At 41.7% G+C, this 18,034-nt stretch overlaps 1 protein-coding gene and 1 long non-coding RNA gene across 5 annotated transcripts in view; one reads left to right on the top strand and one right to left on the bottom strand.

Moving 5' to 3' along the window:
- Nucleotides 1-8,790: 8,790 nt before the first annotated feature.
- actb2 (actin, beta 2) lies at nt 8,791-13,105 on the bottom strand. The gene is made up of 6 exons (XM_078558618.1): nt 12,956-13,105; nt 11,240-11,375; nt 10,910-11,149; nt 9,890-10,328; nt 9,597-9,778; nt 8,791-9,421 (listed from the first exon to the last, which is right to left on the bottom strand). Exons 2-6 carry the CDS (start codon nt 11,360-11,362, stop codon nt 9,278-9,280), a joined length of 1,128 nt encoding a protein of 375 aa, XP_078414744.1. The 5' UTR covers nt 11,363-11,375; nt 12,956-13,105; the 3' UTR covers nt 8,791-9,277.
- Nucleotides 13,106-13,222: 117 nt separating this feature from the next.
- LOC144690800 (uncharacterized) overlaps nt 13,223-18,034 on the top strand; it is a 203,152-nt gene continuing 198,340 nt past the window's right edge. For all 4 annotated transcript variants that reach the window (XR_013578967.1, XR_013578968.1, XR_013578965.1 and 1 more), the window contains exons 1-2: nt 13,223-13,493; nt 13,856-13,915. This is a non-coding gene — a long non-coding RNA (uncharacterized LOC144690800). The remainder of the gene's footprint in view (nt 13,494-13,855; nt 13,916-18,034) is intronic.

The following is an 18,034-nucleotide window of genomic DNA, read 5'->3' as shown; positions in this document are numbered from 1 at the left end:
TTGCCAACCAATCAGCATCCTCTTCTCATGCAGTATAAATTGTTGTTCCCTCTGAGATTTGGTAATCTTGCGATTCTGTCCTGATGAGTGGAAGATGAAAAGTTTCGGCAGCATCTCTCTTTTTTCAGCAATACTCAGGTTGCGTACTACCAAATGGCTATTTAAATATCCACCTACAAGATAACACTTACAACCAATAGTTGAGAGTCTCAAACACGTTACAGTTCTGAGCTCTGTATTTCAGGCTGGTCAAAACCTTTACAAATTAAAATTTCATTACAAACATTTTACACATATCTCTATTGTCATCTACATGACAATTTACATATTTCTGCATTACTTGATATTACCAAAATTTAACTTTCCACACTGTATAAGCAGAATCTAATTAGGCCTATGCCTTTACAATAACTTCAGATAATAAGATGGTTTTCTTAATAAGGAGTTATTTTTCACTAGACTAACCAGAGATCAAAATAACTCCCTTGGTTTGTTATCAATAGATTCCCTCTTGTTACATATAATTGCTACGCCACCAAGTGAAATCTTTAATTATATTTATGTCTCTGTTTCTGTATCATTTTGCACCAGTTAATTCCCTCCTTCCACAGAAACTCCAATTAAATAGCCAAATGTTTTCCTTTTGCAGGACTAACTTTTGTCTTTGCATTCCCTAAATTGTAGAAACCAGTGTGCAATGGCACATATGTAATTAAGTCCCCTAATTAGTAGGTCATTACTTCATATAGATATTAGCCAGTTCTGTGGGGTCAGTCTCAGTTCAAATGTTGACCGTGCTTCACTACTTAAGGATGGCTAACATTACAATGTAAGCAACAATTAATACTGTATTACATTAGCAAGTCAGTCTAATTCATCCTTTCTCTACGGAATGTTATGACAATTTTACACATATAATAAAGATTCCTTTAACTATGTATTTTTTATCCCATACCAGTTATTAAGACTTGGCAGCATGAGCTTGTAACTTTCTAATCAACCTCTAAATAATAAATTTGGTGATTTTTGATGGATTCTTATGTGCATCTTTATGTCTGTTTCTTACCAGTATTACTAATTAGAACATTTACATTTTCCATCAACAAAATACTTGTGATACTCATGTGATTATGGCTTTGTAACTATTTGAATGTTTTATTTTCTTTATTTAAAGTCATATCACAGAATCTTTACAGTGCAGAAGGAGGCCATTTGGCCCATCAAGTCTACACTGGCTCTCTGAAAGAGCATTTTACCGAGTCCCATTTCCATGTCTTAACCCCTTAACATTTCACATTCTTTCTTTTCAGATAGCAGTCCAATTTCCTTTTGACTACTTCAATCAAACCTGCCTCCACCACCCTCCCAGGAAGTTTGCTCCAGACTCCAACCACTCTCTGGAGTCTGGAACGACCTCCCTAAGAGGGTAGTGGAGGCAGGCCTGGTAGAAGTATTCAAAAGGGAATTCGAATATAATGGAATAAAGGACCAAAGGCATGTTTACAGAGGAGAGAATCGAGGAATTTTGTGAGAGGGGGAAAGTTGGGAATGTGGAAGGGATTAGGTGGCGAATTCCAGAGGGAAGGAACTTAGTGGATGAACAAGCGATCAATGATGGTGGTAAAAGCAAAATGCTGCGGATGCTGGAAATCTAGAACAAAAACAAAAATACCTGGAAAAACTCAGCAGGTCTGACAGCATCTGCGGAGAGGGATACAGTTGACTGATGGACATTAGAAATTTCAGTTACTGAGAAAACATATTTTTGGGAAAACAGTGCAATCTAGTACTATGACAGCAACTGCGGAGAGGAATACAGTTAACGTTTCGAGTCCGATATGGACTCGAAACGTTAACTGTATTCCTCTCCGCAGATGCTGTCAGACCTGCTGAGTTTTTCCAGGTATTTTTATTTTTGTTTTGGATTTCAAGCATCCGCAGTTTTTTACTTTTAATCTAGTAATATGGCAGGTAACTTGCAGAACCACTGTTATTTAACAATGCGACACCCATTACAATTATTTACATAGCATTTTTCAATGTCAGATTGTAACAGAAGAAGTGAGAGTTTATGATGATTATGTATGCTATATACAAGTTTTTAAAAATATTTATTATTCATTTCAATCTGAATTAAAAGAAATACATTTTCATTCACTTCCGGTCTATGGAACCTTACATTTTATTGTCATTTTTATCACAACTTTTTTTCCATTATAAATGGAAAATGGAAAATCTCATTCATGAGGCTCCCGTCAGTATGCAAGTAAAGACTCCCAGCTATTAGGTACTACTGCATTAACCTCTTCCCAGAAATTATCCAAAATGCTTTTACAAAGTGATGCCAGATCAAAGGACCTGTGCTGCCAATCTCCAACAGCCTCACTTCATTACTGTCAAACTTCAGGACCCCCATTTTCCATTGCACCACACCCACCAGTTCTCCAACTCTCATCTACTTTCACCCAAGAACTACCAAAGCCTGGAACCATTCAAAATCCAGGACTACACTCAGGAGCAGCTAAATGTCATTCCCTGCCCCACCCTCTCTCTCCCTGCGCCTAGCACTGCTATATGCCAGATATCTATTGTATATGCACCAGATAATATCACAAAATACCACTTATAACCCAGTGAATTCAGTAGCCCTAATGTTATTATATCCGACAGAGCTGAAACATCCCTTTGTCATTAAACAGTAACTCCTGAGCAATGTCATGGAAGATATATTAGTATGTAATAGTAATAAAACTATATAAAATATACCATATATTTCTCCTTCCTGCAAAAAGTCCATAAGTCCCTGCTGTAGGGTTAGCAACTTATTAATTTAAATGGCAAACAGAAAAATTAATGAAAAAGCACGTTGTTAATTACTAGTAAACCAGATCTGTCTCTATCCATCTACCATTTGCTTTATTGCATTCAACTTTGTTGGTAAGTAAATATACATTTCAGTGTTCCATAACCCTGCAAAGGTGACAGGACGCCTAACGCAGGTGTACGGTGATTTGAGTTTTCAACTATTGCCTGTTGATGAGAGATCAAAATAAGATTCAAATCTAATTACATCAATGAACCATCTTGGTGGCTCTAATCTTTACATATGTTTATAAAGGCCAATTTTTGTCAGTCTGTTGAGAATGTGACCATAATATATTAATCTTCTGAAGGTGCTGAGTAATATGGTGCATTGTGGAAATATATCCACCACAAATACTATAGGCCTGTCACTAAGCATTTTTGCTCCTCAGTACACTCAGCAACCAATTGAATATTCTAAAATAAAACATGTCTATTCTCCCCATCTATGCCGGGATGTGGTTTCATGGGCAGTAGCAACCTTCTGTACCACACTAAAATGGTCATTCTTTATAAGCGAGCTTACATATTGTTAGGAACAACATATAACTTTAAGTTTAATTTATATTTGTGTGTTAAGAAAGGTGGAACATGGTTTTAGTTTCCTTTAGATTTTTCTTGTGAGTTTGGTGTCAGGAAGCCTGGAGGGCCTCCTAACAAAAAGATTAGGTTTTCTGGATGTTTGTGTACACACATTTTTGATGAGGTTTTACAGCCCTTGAAGTGAGCAGATGGGTTGAAAGGGGATTAGAAGTTTAGTGATGTTGGAAAAAAAACACAAAAGGGAAAAAAAATTGTGCTGTTGCCTAGCAACAGGGGTCCAGTGACTCATAGAGACACAGAGAAAGACAGAAAAGAAGTTCAGAATGGTGTGTCAGAGAATGAAGACAGGAGTTCTAAGCTCTCTGATAAGAAATACTGCAAGGCTGCTGCGGACTGAGTTTAGGGAACTCGTGTGTTTACTCTGCAGTTGAAGTAATAGTGAGTTTACAATGCAGTTTTTAGTGTCTCAGGGAAAGATACCAGCTGGGGAAAAAGCATTTAGTGAATGCTCAAGAGTTCTGCTGGAAGAAAGCCGTTTGCAACTAGCCCAGCCCAAGCAAGAAGCCTTGGTGTTAAGATAGTGGTGGATCTTAACTGGGTTTTGCTGGGATAAAAGGAATGGTTGAGTTTGAATCATTTTCTTGCGTTTGTATTGAGATCTTACCAAACTTTTTGTCTTTTATTCTTGTTTAATAAATGTTTTATTTTTTACGGAATTGTAACAATATATATGCGCATGTACTTTCTCTTTCTAATGAAATAACGGCTAGAGCAAGGAAGGCAACAAAGATTGGGTCATTTTTTTCCCTTCTCCAGTTATGGGGGATGGTGGATGCAATTGTATCATCTAAGACCATAAGACGTAGGAGTAGAAGTAGGCTTATGGCCCATTGAGTCTATTCTGCCATTCAATGAGTTCATGGCTAATCTGATAATCCTCAACTCCACTTTTCTGCCTTTTCCCCATAACCCTTGATTCCCTTTCTGATTAAAAATCTGTCTATCTCAGCCTTGAATATACTTAATGACCCAACATCTACAGCCCTCTGCAGTAAAGAATTCCACAGATTGACTATCCTCTGAGATAAGAAATTCATCTTCATCTGTTTTAAATCGGTGCCCCCTTACCCTGAGATTATGCCCTCTCGCCCTAGACTCTCCTACAAAGGGAAATAACCTCTCAGCATCTACCCTGTCAAGGCCCCTAAGAATCTTATATGTTTCAATAAGGTCGCTTCTCATTCTTCTAAACTCCAATGAGTTCAGGCCCTGCTGACTCAACCTCTTCTCACAAGAAAATCCCTCCATCCCCAGGATCAACCTAGTGAACCTCTGGAATGCCAGTTTTCCAATGCCAGTATATCTTTCCTTAGATAAGGGGACCAAAACTGTTCACAGTATTCTAGGTGTGGTCTAACTAGTGCCTTGTATAGTTTTACTAAGACTTCCCTATTTTCATACTCCATTCCCTTTGAAATAAAAGACAACTTTCAATTTGCCTTCCCTATTACCTGCTGAACTTGTATGTTAGCTTTTTGGGATTCATGCATGAGGACCCCCAAATTCCTCTGTGCTGCAGCTTTCTTCAGTCTTTCTCCATTTAAACAATACAGCTCCTCTATTCTTGCTGCCAAAGTGCACAGCCCCACACTTACCCACATCATACTCCATCTGCCATGTTCCTGCCCACTCACTCAACCTGTCTATATCCCTCTGTAGACTCTGTGTCATCCTCACCGCTTGCCTTCCCACCTATTTTTGTCATCTGCAAGCTTGGCAATAGTGCATTCATTTCCCTCATCCAAGTCATTAACATATATTGTAAATAATTGTGGCCCCAGCACCGATCCCTGTGGCACTCCAATAGTTACAAGTTGCCTGAAAATGCCCCTGTATCCCAACTCTTTGCCTTCTCTATTAGTTAGCCTGTCCTCTATCCATGCTAATATACTACCAACACCATGGGCTGGTATCTTATTAAGTGGCCTTATGTGTGGTACCTTATTGAACTAGTATCACAGGTGAGATCATTGAACACATGCAAACCTGGGTTCCAGGTCTGTTTCGATACAATAGCAATAACAGCAAGGTAAATGCTAGCCCACCTAATGGGAATAAGAAGTGGCAACGTAGTACTATTATCTTCTCATTCAGTAACCAGTTTTTGGGGAAAGTAATGTTACCTCAGCCTAAAAAATATAAGACATAGTCTTAATACTTAGCATTTTGGTGAATCAAACAAGCTAACAAACCTGTTTAAGCCAAGTTTCCTCAAGTCATTCAATGACTTTTAATAATGAACCATAGAGAACAGCAAAGTTCCAGTTTCAATCCTTGTCAGCTGAGTTCTTGATCAATATCAAGTGACCCCTGATGGAAATGGATTATGTATAGAGAAAGCTTTCCACTTGGCATCAATTCTTTTCAACCCCTACACACAATGAAATAGCCTGCCTTCAATTACAGTACTGCTAAAGTTTACACATAAAAACTGCATTTGAGCGGGCTATTAGATAAGTGTACAGAACTGTTTTTGCATTGAATTAAAGCTTTTAGGAGAAAAGGAAATAAAAATTGGAGAGGAAATCCTTGTTGTGTCATTGTGTGAATGAACCACTGATGGCCTGCCCCATCTGTGCTGAGTCAATACCTTGGCATGGTGCTTCCAACCCAAGAACTGTTACACACTATAAAACTATTACCTGTATCATGACATCACCTCAAAGGAATTAAAACTGCATGTTTTGGAAAAAAGAGTCAAATTGTTTTTGTGCATTTATTTTTGTCAGACACTTCTCATCTTTGATTAAGGTATCAACTCTTACTGGAGTAGGCTTTTATGGTTGCCAGTAGCCTTCCAGTGCCTCTCTCAACTGACTAGTTTTCAAGTGAGCCTCAAACATCAGTATGGAAATCCACCCTATGGGGCATCATACCCAAGCTTGATTCAGATGTCCACAATCTCACTTTCCAACAGGTTTATTGGATAGTAATCAGTAGGAACTGAGGCAGTTCTTCCTCTCCATAGTTGGAACTTAACTGTTTCTCAGACTGCGAATTGAACCAGAGACTTTCCGGCCTCTGGCTGAATACCACGTGGTACATTACCACATTGAAGATTCAGTGGAACTGCAAAAATTTAAATAACATTTGCTAGGGATTTGATGCCCAAAGCCATCTTCGTCTTCTGATTCCATTTCCTTTTCTGAATCTAATTCTTGGGGCTTTCTCTACCTTTGTGTCTAAAAAATGAACTATTTCCAATCATCTGCATGGGTCTTAATGCAGAGCCAGTTAAGTACATCAGCCTCAAGGTAAAAAGTAAACTGATTCATAGATCTGGTTCAGCAGAGGTTTTTCTTCTATGTGCTTCATAACACGTGAAGAAATGCAGCAGTGTAATTTCAGTGAAACCAGGAGGCGGTTGGTGATGGTATAAACACAAAATTGGCATAGAAATATAGGCCTATTATATTCCAAAAACTGGACTAAAAAAATTACAGCATGAAAGAAAATCAGTGGGTGAATCAAAATTCATTATTCTCACACATCTATCATTCCTCTTCAGGGAACAGCGCAGCTCAAGTGGATGTCAACAGGATCTAATGAAATGCACAGACAGATATGCACAATAGTTTAAATTCTGAAAACGTGCCATTTATAAATGAAACACAGCCCAGCTGGTCAATTCCTGATCAGTTCTTAAAGTGAGTGACAATTACAATTTGTCTCTAGGGGAGGAGGAAGAAAAAAAAAAATCACAGGACACCAACTTCTGATTATTGTCCAGTGACTGTCTGGTTTTGAATGAGGGCAATATCATGAGTGAAGATGCCCACAATGGTTGAAAAGCTGTTGATAATCACCGAGGCCTCACAAGAATGACCATTTCAACAAGATAGTTACAGGGTGGGGAATTCCATTCCGTAAACACTTGTGTGGAAAATAGCTGTCTCATTATATTCTGGCCTTAGACTCTCTTGTTTGATGTATAATGGGAGACCTAGTCATTTTGCTTGAGATTGTACAATGCGTCAACCACTTTGGGTATTATGCAATAGGGGGAACATTTGACCCTTTCTCCAATTTGAACATTATTCAGATGGACTATAAGGATGTCACTGATCATGTAAAGTACAATATCGCTTATCAAATTATCCCATATGCTTGATTGAAAATTGGTTTCTTGCTTATGAGTGGCTATTTGAAATGGAGTAAATGGTCCCATTTACATTGGTCTAAGTGGGGTCAGCTGCTGCATTCTTACCTAATTGGACACTCCAATACAGTAGAGGGGTTGCTTGCCAAAAGTCAACACCTTTTAGATGAATTAAAAACAAGACACCATCACCCTCTCTGGAGGCTAGCAAAGATCTTGACCCGTGTCCTGCCATATTTATCCCTATCTATCAGTAAGATTCTGGTAAGATAAATTGCTGTGCTGCTTTCCCTGCCCTACAAGTAACCAACTTCAAAAAGTACTGAAATGCACCAGCAACCACCTATAAATATGCAAGTCTGTTATGCTATATGAAACTTTTTTTGGAAGAATACCAAATCATAATCTCAGCTTTATCCAGAGGATTACATTGAATCATGAAATGCAAATTGATCATTGCATTGATCAGAAAAGTTTAATCCACTGCTGGATAGATCACCTCCAGTTCAGAGGTATCAAGTAGGTCAGATGAAGTTGTTGCTCAGCATTGCACACAATTTACTTCAATTTAAGAGATGGAGGGAAGAGAAATGATTCTTATGCATGAGTTTCAAAAGTGCATGCAAACATGATCTAACTTTTAGACACACACTCTCCAATTACTAAGAGTGTGGGGAAATAGTAAAGGAGGAAAGCCATGTTGTGAAGGCCTTCCCACTAATTAGTTGCTTTTGCATATCTAGTGAAATTCTTAACCAAAATAAAATACTGGAGCTCTTGTTTTCCTTGGCCCTCTGGGTGTTCAGAAATTATCACCAAGGCTTATGACCATTAGCAACTTGAGTAATGTTAAATTCCCACATAAATTCCAAGTTTGTAGACTATTCAGATTTGCCATTAATTGAATTTTTACATGTGTTTTATTAGTTAAAAAAAGCATGGAGAAAAAAAAATCAGTGATCACCAGGTAAATACTTCAGCATCCCCTTTAGGAAAAATGGTCCATTTGAATTTATGGACAAGCAGTCTTAAGTGCCAAAAATCCAAAATGATAACTAAATTGGGTTGATGCCCAGAATGCCTTAACATTACTACATTACTGTACAGCCAAGAGCAAGGACTGTATTGAATCTCCTTTCAAATGTTAGAAACAGCCTGGAAATAAGTGTTTAAAATTAGTACTAATTTAGTCTTGTTTCTACTAAGTAACAGCACATCAACTTCAATTATCCATTTAAACATGTGCACTTTATTGTATTAGTCAGTGTAGGTCCCACAAACTGGCATCACCAAGTTTTAAAACTGTTCATCTTGTGCCCAGGGGATGTAAACCTCACTTGTGTTTGTATAAAGGTAAAGCTTTTTGCATACCAAAATCAAAGAGGACCGAAAATTTAAGGCGGAAAAGTACAAAACGGGACATTTTTCGGTTACATAATTTACATATAAGCAATACTACACAAGGTTAAGTATTTGCTCCCACTTTTTGGGCAGCCTTCACAGAGGCTTTAATAACCTTAAGACATTGCAACCCTTAACATCAATATTTGGAATGACTAAATGTACAATTCAGTCCTTGAACGCATTGCAGAACTTCTGGGATGCTTGTTGCCAAAATACCACCAACACCTTCACTGTTCCAGTTTTTATTCCTGAGACAAGCACTAAAGCCATGCCAATTCATCTCGCGCAATCGTGACAGTTACAGTCCATTTAGAAGCATTTGCGGTGGACAATGGAAGGTCCAGATTCATCATACTCCTGTTTGCTAATCCACATCTGCTGGAAGGTAGACAGGGATGCCAGGATGGAACCTCCAATCCAGACTGAGTATTTACGCTCAGGTGGGGCAATAATCTGTGATAAGATGAAACTCATTAGTACACTGTAATCTAAGTGTAGCAAGTGACTTGAGCCAGAGCATAAAAGCAGCCTTCAATTTTATTTTATCCATGACTATTCAAAATCACTTGCACTTATTCAAAGTAACCCTACACTACTTGCACAGGCTTAGTATTCAAACTCAAATTACCTTGATTTTCATGGTGCTTGGGGCCAGAGCAGTGATCTCCTTCTGCATACGGTCTGCAATGCCAGGATACATAGTGGTACCACCAGACAGGACAGTGTTGGCATACAGGTCCTTCCTGATATCTACATCACACTTCATGATGGAGTTGAAAGTGGTCTCATGTATACCACAGGATTCCATACCTGTAGGCAGAAAATTTCAATCAGCTCATTTCTGGTATTTCATTTTTATGTCAGTGACTGATGCAACTAGTGGCATTTACTATTGCTAAGCAAAATAGCCAGTTTACCTACCCAAGAAAGATGGTTGGAAGAGGGCCTCTGGGCACCTGAATCGCTCATTGCCAATGGTGATTACCTGCCCATCAGGCAGCTCATAACTCTTCTCCAGGGAAGAAGAGGAAGCAGCAGTGGCCATCTCCTGTTCAAAGTCCAGTGCAACATAGCAGAGCTTCTCCTTGATGTCACGGACAATTTCTCTCTCAGCTGTGGTGGTGAAAGAGTAGCCTCTTTCTGTCAGAATCTTCATGAGGTAGTCTGTCAGATCACGACCAGCCAAATCCAGACGCAGAATTGCATGGGGCAGGGCATAGCCTTCGTAGATGGGCACAGTGTGGGTAACACCATCACCAGAGTCCATCACGATACCAGTGGTTCTACCAGAGGCATAGAGGGACAGCACAGCCTGGATGGCAACATACATGGCAGGGGTATTGAAGGTCTCAAACATAATCTGTAAAAAGACAAGCAAACATTAATTCTGTCTGAAAAACCAGTTTCAGCCAATAAGCAAGGTATACAAATGTTGGCACTAAAATATACCTGCAGAGGCACTTACATGCTACTTGTGAATTTAAGTGGCAAGTCAGAACCAAAGTCAAAAGTTAAGCATGCAATGTTTTGTCAAAATCACATCCCAGATCCAAGAATCAGCTACCCTTGCTAGCTAATGTCCATTTTATGATAGCTAAATAGAGCTTTCAGCACCACCAACTGCACCCCGCCCCCCCACAAACTATTAAAAGCTTGGATACTACATTAAAATCCAAGGTTTAGATTCTGAAACCTATCCTGCAATCAGTTATTAATGCAAAAAATAGACTGAAGATTAGAACTGCACACAATACATGCATAAGTAAGTTAATGTAACTCAAACAGTGAGAAAAGCAAATAAAACCTTGTAATTTCCAGGAAAGAATGTCATCTTTGAAAGAATCCCTGTGAATGAGGATAGGAAAGAATGAAGGCAGACAGTTCAGATAGAAAGGGTTTGAGGGTAGTGAGGCAATTTGACATGATCATTCAGCTTTGTACCTGTGTCATTTTTTCTCTGTTGGCTTTGGGGTTCAGGGGGGCTTCTGTGAGCAGGACTGGGTGTTCTTCAGGAGCAACTCTCAGTTCATTGTAGAAAGTGTGATGCCAGATCTTCTCCATGTCATCCCAGTTGGTGACAATACCATGCTCAATGGGGTATTTCAGGGTCAGTATACCTCTTTTGCTCTGGGCTTCATCACCAACATAGCTGTCTTTCTGTCCCATACCAACCATTACGCCCTGAAAAGCACAGCACATTTTTAATATTCAGTTTTTAAAGCAAAAACAAAAAAGTCAAAGTCAACTAGTTACCCAAAAGTCATGCCATACCTGGTGCCTTGGGCGACCAACAATGGAAGGGAAGACAGCACGAGGGGCATCATCGCCAGCAAAGCCAGCCTTGCACATACCAGATCCATTGTCAACAACCAGTGCTGCAATCTCATCATCCATGACTGTAGATTACCTAAAAAAAAGATGTCAAATGTTAGGGAAAAAAATATGCCATACAGGGTGCTACATAAATAAATGAAATTACTTGCTGTTCTAATACAGGAGTACTTAAGATTGCATAAAACTGTAGATACCAGTGCACACTCAGTTCTGCTAAGATCCAAATGACTCAAAAGTTTCTTGCACTTGTGCTGAGCAAGCTGTTACTTCCTGCCCACACATTCCCTCCCCTCCTTTCACTTCCTGCTTTTGACCTTATGAGCTGCTCGTACTAACTGCAGAGGGCGCTGGCTGCTGCAGAGCGCAGACAAAGAAACCCTGACCCAATCTCACGTTGCCCATAAAAGGCAATGAATGGCTTGTGCAGCACGCAGGCAGAGGCCTGGCACTCGGCCAAGCTTCCGAGGACGGGTCACCACTCCCCAAACTAAGTGAATTCCATGGCTGGCGAGCATGGGGAGGAACAGAAGAAAACCGCTATAGTTCATCCTCAATTAGCAAACTAACACAGCAAGACAAGAAAAAGCACCACGAAACTAGCGGATAAGCAGCTTCGCGATTTGAATCCCACATGACCCTCCTCTCTTTTCTCTCCCCCACCCCACACACAAAATCTGCGACCCGGAGAACGGCGGCGCGCAGTGCCTGTCGGGATTTGTAGTTCCCGCGGCCGGAGCCGTGGGAGCGCATGCGCGCCGGCTCCACCCAGTGCGGTGCCGGGCAGGAGCTCAGTCCCCCTGCTCCCGGGCAAGGGGCGACACTTTCCGTTAGTAGGCTGAGGACGGGACCCGCTTCATCGGACGATGGAGGCACTAACTCTCCCTCGCCACCCAATTCTCCGGGGAACCACGCCCTATGAATTACCCCCCTCCTCTCTCTCCCAGGCTTCACTCCGGAGGGAGCGGCTTACCCCGCACCGCCATCGAGAGGCTAAGAGTCCGGCCAGGAGCGCAAAGAAATAACCAGGTGAGCCCCAACACCCGGCCATCAACTTATTAAACCGGGGCGACGGCGGCTCCCTCCTCAAACCGATAGCCCGTCAGCGAAAGGTCAACACCACCCCCAACGAAAAGAAACGCGGCTCCCTCCTAGTTCATCACCTCCTCCCGCCATTTTCTTTCTGGAAAGATCTATCGCCCCCTCCCTCCCCTCCCTGCTCAGCCACCGCCTTCCCATCTCCACACATCAACCGGTTAACTTCCCACACCTCAGCTTAAAAAAAAAACTCAATCGAGCTGTCAGTATCCTCAAATGGTCAATTTACCTCAATATTTCCCGGATCGACGATATTTTAAAAAAAACGGTGTGGCTGGACATTTCTTGTAAGCCGTTAAAAATCTCAAAACAAACACCCCATTACAGCTTTTCATTAAAATATAGGGTACAATTAATCCGAAAGTTTTGATTTTAAGTAAAAACGTCAAGTTAAAGGGACTGATTTCCGTTGATTCGCCCGAAACACAAAAACGAACCCACCCCCCCACCACCACGCTATGTATGCTAGTTTTTTTTTGTTGTTTTATATTTAGTGCGAGTTGAATGACTATATATTTGGGGCTTGGAGAGGGGGAATGTTTGATATGAATTCCTTACCGTTAGTTTCCCTCTGTGGGTGCAAAGCCTGGCCTCTCGCGCTCAGCCGTTGGGAGATTCAAACAGCCTCAAAGTGTCTGAAACCGGCGCGTTCCCTTTATTTTATACCGCGCGCCGGCCCCGCCTACACCCTTCTGTAACCATATAAGGGAACGTTTGCAAAAGCGCCCTCCCGATTGGCTGAGCGTCACTACCCTCCCCCACCCCAGCTAACCCCCCCCTTCCCTCACTCTCTCTTCTCCCCCGCCCCCCCCCCCCCCCCCAGCCCAGCCGAATGGCTGCAATGTCCAAAGCCGCCGCTTTGATAGTTACCTCCCCATACCAATCCTTCGCACCCCACCCCTCCATAGCCCATCAATTAGAAACAACTGGGATTTCTACTCCCCTCCCCCCAACAGTGTCTGCCATTCAACTCAATATTAGGTGGAAGCAGAATGCGGATTGACTTTATTTTTAAAAAAAACATAAAGGAGCTGGATAAATATTTTGAAAAGAAACAATGGAAAAGGGATACGCAGCTTGGTGATAGTTCTTTAAGGTATTGCAGGCGTGCTGGGCCAAGTAGCCTTATTCTGTGTGGTACAGTTCTATTGTTCCGCATTTATGTTGCTACAGGTCATTTCACCACACTTACGAAACTGGTCATTCAGACGGGGTTTACTGTAAAACATGACTTAACTGAAATGAGAATCCGGTAATGCTTAGTAAAATATTATACATAGTTCCCACTGTTAGCATCACTGACTTTGCAACAACTTGCAGTCAATGTCATTTGATAAGATTAATCCGCTGTCTAACCCGAATGTTACATATTTTTATGTTAGTTATAATTCCGGCTGAAGCAATCCGAAGAACACACGAAAATACACGAAAAAAAAGAAAATACTTTATGTATTTCAGAGCAGTGAAAATTCCTGTTAACTCTTTCCTTGTCCTGCTGCAAAACAGAAACTTCAGAAGGTTAGTAAAGAAAAGATGAAATGTTAAATGCAAGCACTTGAAGATTTTTGTGTTCAGTTACACAATATCTTAATCAGCCATCTATGAGGTCAGCGGGGGTCCTCAATTTTCAACCTAGGTGCATTCAGAAACATCCGAGAACACAGCCCACAGCCAGCTGTTACCAGCCTCATCCCGACAGTAGTCAGGGTATTCATAATTCATTTCTCCATTTATCATTCTTTCACATAGAATTACAGAGAACACACAGCACAGAAACTGGCCTTTCGGCCCAACCAGTCCATGCTGACCTCAATTGTTAACACACATATCTATTAATACTTGCTTTTTATGTTTAAAAAATCAGCATAGTTTGTTTACCTGAAATAGAATAGCCTCAGGGCTATTTAAGCCACCTTGCAAACTGGCAATTTTTAACAGTTGGGTTGCTTGAATAATTATAACACAAGACACCAGCTTAGACACTCAAGTTCCAGTGTCAACTGACTTCTAGCTCCTATTTTGCATAAAAAACAAATTTTACCAGTGTCACTGAAGGAACACAGGAATAAATGGTTTAAAAATCGGCCATTTTCTTTTCCCACTATAGCCAAGTACTTGAGTTTGTTGAGCAAGGAAGTATGTTGACCTGTGACCTGGGAGGTCCCACTTCTCCCAATTTAGCAAGATACCATGGATGTGAGAATGGAAAAGAATACAGGGAAGAGTACATATATACTTACTGCAGATTTCATGTACTTTAGTGCCTAAAGTGGTAAAATTAAATAGCAATATATTTGTGATCACAAAGACAGTTGTAAATGAGAATAGCCTGCTTGATTTAGATAAGTAAGGCAGGTCAGGGTGCATCTATGGAGAGGGCAAGGCAGGGTTAATGTTGCTAGTCTATCACCCACCTTCAGATCTGTAAGGTCTCTTCTGCGTCTTTGAGGTTTAAGGCCCTTTTCTCAAGGATTGGTGTTGGTCTATATTACTTAATCCAGCTGATCATAGGTGCAATTGGATTGCACTGTACGCATCAGAATGATATTTTAAAACACATACCATAAGAACAGGGTGTGTGAAGGATTAGAATCGGGCATTTTTACTTATCGCCCCATTGCAGCTTGGTTCCCACCCAGCACCACATTAACCAAGCGGACTTCCCAACAGCTGAGACTCTCATTGCTGCCAGATGGGAACATCATGAATCTCATGCAGATTGGAATCCTATAATGCAAGTATCATAGAATCATCAAACAAAAGGAGGCCATTCAGCCCATCAAGCCTGCACTTGCTCTTTCAAAGAGCAATCCAGTTAGTTCCACTCCCCAATATTTCCCTGTATCCCTGCAATCCTTTTCTCCTTCAAGTATAGTATTTATTCAATTACCTTTTGAAAGCTACTATTGAATCTATAACCACCACCCTGTTAGGCAGTGCATTCCAAATCCCAACCAAGCTTTTCCTCATGTTGTTTGTTTCCTACCCGTCGCCTTAAATCTGTGTCCTCTGGCTATTGACCCTTTCACTGTTGGAAACGGTGTCTCTTTATTTACTCTACCTAAACGCTTCATGATTTAAACAGAACTATCAAATCTTGTCTTAGTCTTCTCTTCTCTATGGGGAACAACCCCAGCTTCTCCATTCCATTCATTTAACTGTAATCACTCATCCCTGGAACCATTCTAATAAATCTTGCCTGTGCCCTCTCAAAACCTGTCCTCCCGACAGTGTGGTGTGCAAAATTGAACACAATGGGGGGGAATTTTATGACCCCCTTGGAGGTGGGTTTGGAGTTGGGGGGTGGGGGTGGGGCAGGAGATGGTGACGTAGTGTTAATGTCACTGGACTAGTAATCCAGATGCCCAGGCTAATGCCTAGTGGACTCAAGTTCAAATCTCACCATGGCAGCAGGTGAAATTTAAATTCAGTTAATAAAACCTGGAATTGAAAGCTAGTCTCAATAATGGTGACCATGAAACTATCATCGATTGTTCACTAATGTCCTTTAGGGTAGGAAATTTGCCATCCTTACCTGGTCTGGTCTACATGTGACTCCAGACCCACAGCAATGTGGTTGACTCTTAGCTGCCCTCTGAAATGGCCTAGCAAGGCACTTTCAAGGGAAATTAAGGATGGGCAACAAATGCTGGCCTTGCCAATGATGTCCACACCCCAAGAAAGAATAAAGAAAAACAGGAAAAATGACATTGGACAGGAACGGTGGTGTATTCCCACCTCCTCCCACTTTTCCCAGAGAGGGCTTAGGTGTGTTGACGCCAACCCACCTACCAATGGTGGGAATCCAATCGAGGTTAATGAAGCAATTTGCAGGAAATTTCCAAGGACAAAGGACTTTTACCAGTGGCGCACAGGATTCCTGCAGTGTCTGCACCTGATCAACTCACAGGCGGCGAGTGCTCAGCAGAAGGTCAGAGTGCCATTGAAATAATTTACAACCCACACGTTAAAGATGCAAATCGGCAAGCCTGAGATGATCCGCAAGCAGAGGCTTCCAATTGCATGACTCTCTCCGGGAAACTGGTGTCATGGATAGTGCTGGTGGTGAAGAAGTGGCTGCCATTATCTCCAGCCATTTGCGCCTCCATTTTGCCCCGCCCTCTCTTGTTGCATTCACCGCAGCAGCACTGTCACTGCAGACACAGTGAAGGCTGCTGGGCACCCTTGCTGAGACTTCTGCCACATCTACAACAACACTGAAACTTTCAGGGAGCCCACCATGCTCAAAGCTGGAAGTTGCTGTTCACCTGAATGAGCTCTGGGGGCGGGGGGTGGGGGGGCATGCTGATTGTCTCGGCAGGACCTGTCAGCATGTAAGTTTGGACTGATTGACCTGGAATTACACTTGTATTTGCTCTGATTTATTTAAGGCTGTTCCTAGCAGGTGTGGAGCCTGCTCAGGAGCGCAACCCTTTAAGTCAGCAGGAGTGTCAAAATACTCCCTCTGTTTTCCTGACTCTGCAACCTTCCCACCATCAACCCCCTCACCCCTCTGGCAACCCCGGCACCCCAGGCTCTGCATTCCTACCCTTAGCCCGTCATCCCTTGCTCCTCAAGATCTACTCCCTGAACTTCCCACTCTCCTCACCCCCACGCCCCAGGAGAGGATGGAGCCGGAATTAAAAGAAGGTCAAAGAAAAAAATTGAAAACCAGTACAAACACTTATCTATTATTGAGCTGATGGCAGACTTCAAAATATGTGTTTTCAGCTCATGACAACAAAGAGGCTTTGCTGGAATTGTACCTCACCACTAGGCTCCCTATTCACCTCCCCGTTGGATCCATGCTGCAGTTGGAAGAGCAAGTTCCTGCTGCAGCCTACAAAATTAGTAGGAACATAGTTTGTGATGCAGTCAACGGCGTATGCCTCTGCTTCACTGCTGACTGCAAGATCCAGGCCTTTATGTCATCACAACTTGCTTGCCCATCTAGTTTTTGTGTTGCCAGCAAATTTGGCCCCTTCATCAAATCATTATTATAGATTTTAAATAGTTGAGGCTCCATCACTGATCCCTGTGTCACCCCTCTAGTTACAGTCTGCCAACCTGAAAATGACCCATTTATCCTGAGTCTCTCTTTTCTGATAGTCAGCTGTGGCTCAGTTCATAGCACCCTTGCCTTTGAATCAGAGGGTTGTGGGTTCATGTCCCACTCCCGGAAAACCAAGAACTGTGATTATACTCGAAAGAGTTGCAATCTGTGACTGTTGATAACTCGAAAGAGTTTGAAACTCATTGACCACCCCTCTCTTTTCTGATAGTTAGCCATCCTCTAGCCATGCTAATATACTGCTCATGTGCGCTTATCTGTGCTCTAGTGATTGTTTTAAGTTCCTCCCTCCCTCCCTCCCTTAGCAATTAAGAGCAAATGAGAGGAACATGCCCTGAGTGGAAGCAGTGAAGGCAGCAAGGAATGCGTGGGTTAGGAGTGATCATAAGAAGTGACATAGTGTTACCATGTGATAGGTGGTGAGGAATGCGATGCAGGCATGTTCATTGCTCTGATTGCTAAAGGATGGAGGGGAGGACTGACCAGTTACCATGCAAGAAATGGGGAAAGGTGAAGCTGTATTATCTTTGTTAATCCAGGGAGATCATTGAGCTTCCTCCTACACT

This window comes from Cetorhinus maximus, chromosome 15 (assembly GCF_964194155.1).
Source record: "Cetorhinus maximus chromosome 15, sCetMax3.hap1.1, whole genome shotgun sequence".
In the NCBI taxonomy this organism is placed as follows: Eukaryota; Metazoa; Chordata; class Chondrichthyes; order Lamniformes; family Cetorhinidae; genus Cetorhinus; species Cetorhinus maximus.
Note: the sequence above shows the minus strand (reverse complement) of the source record. Positions and strands in the feature narration are given on the sequence as shown.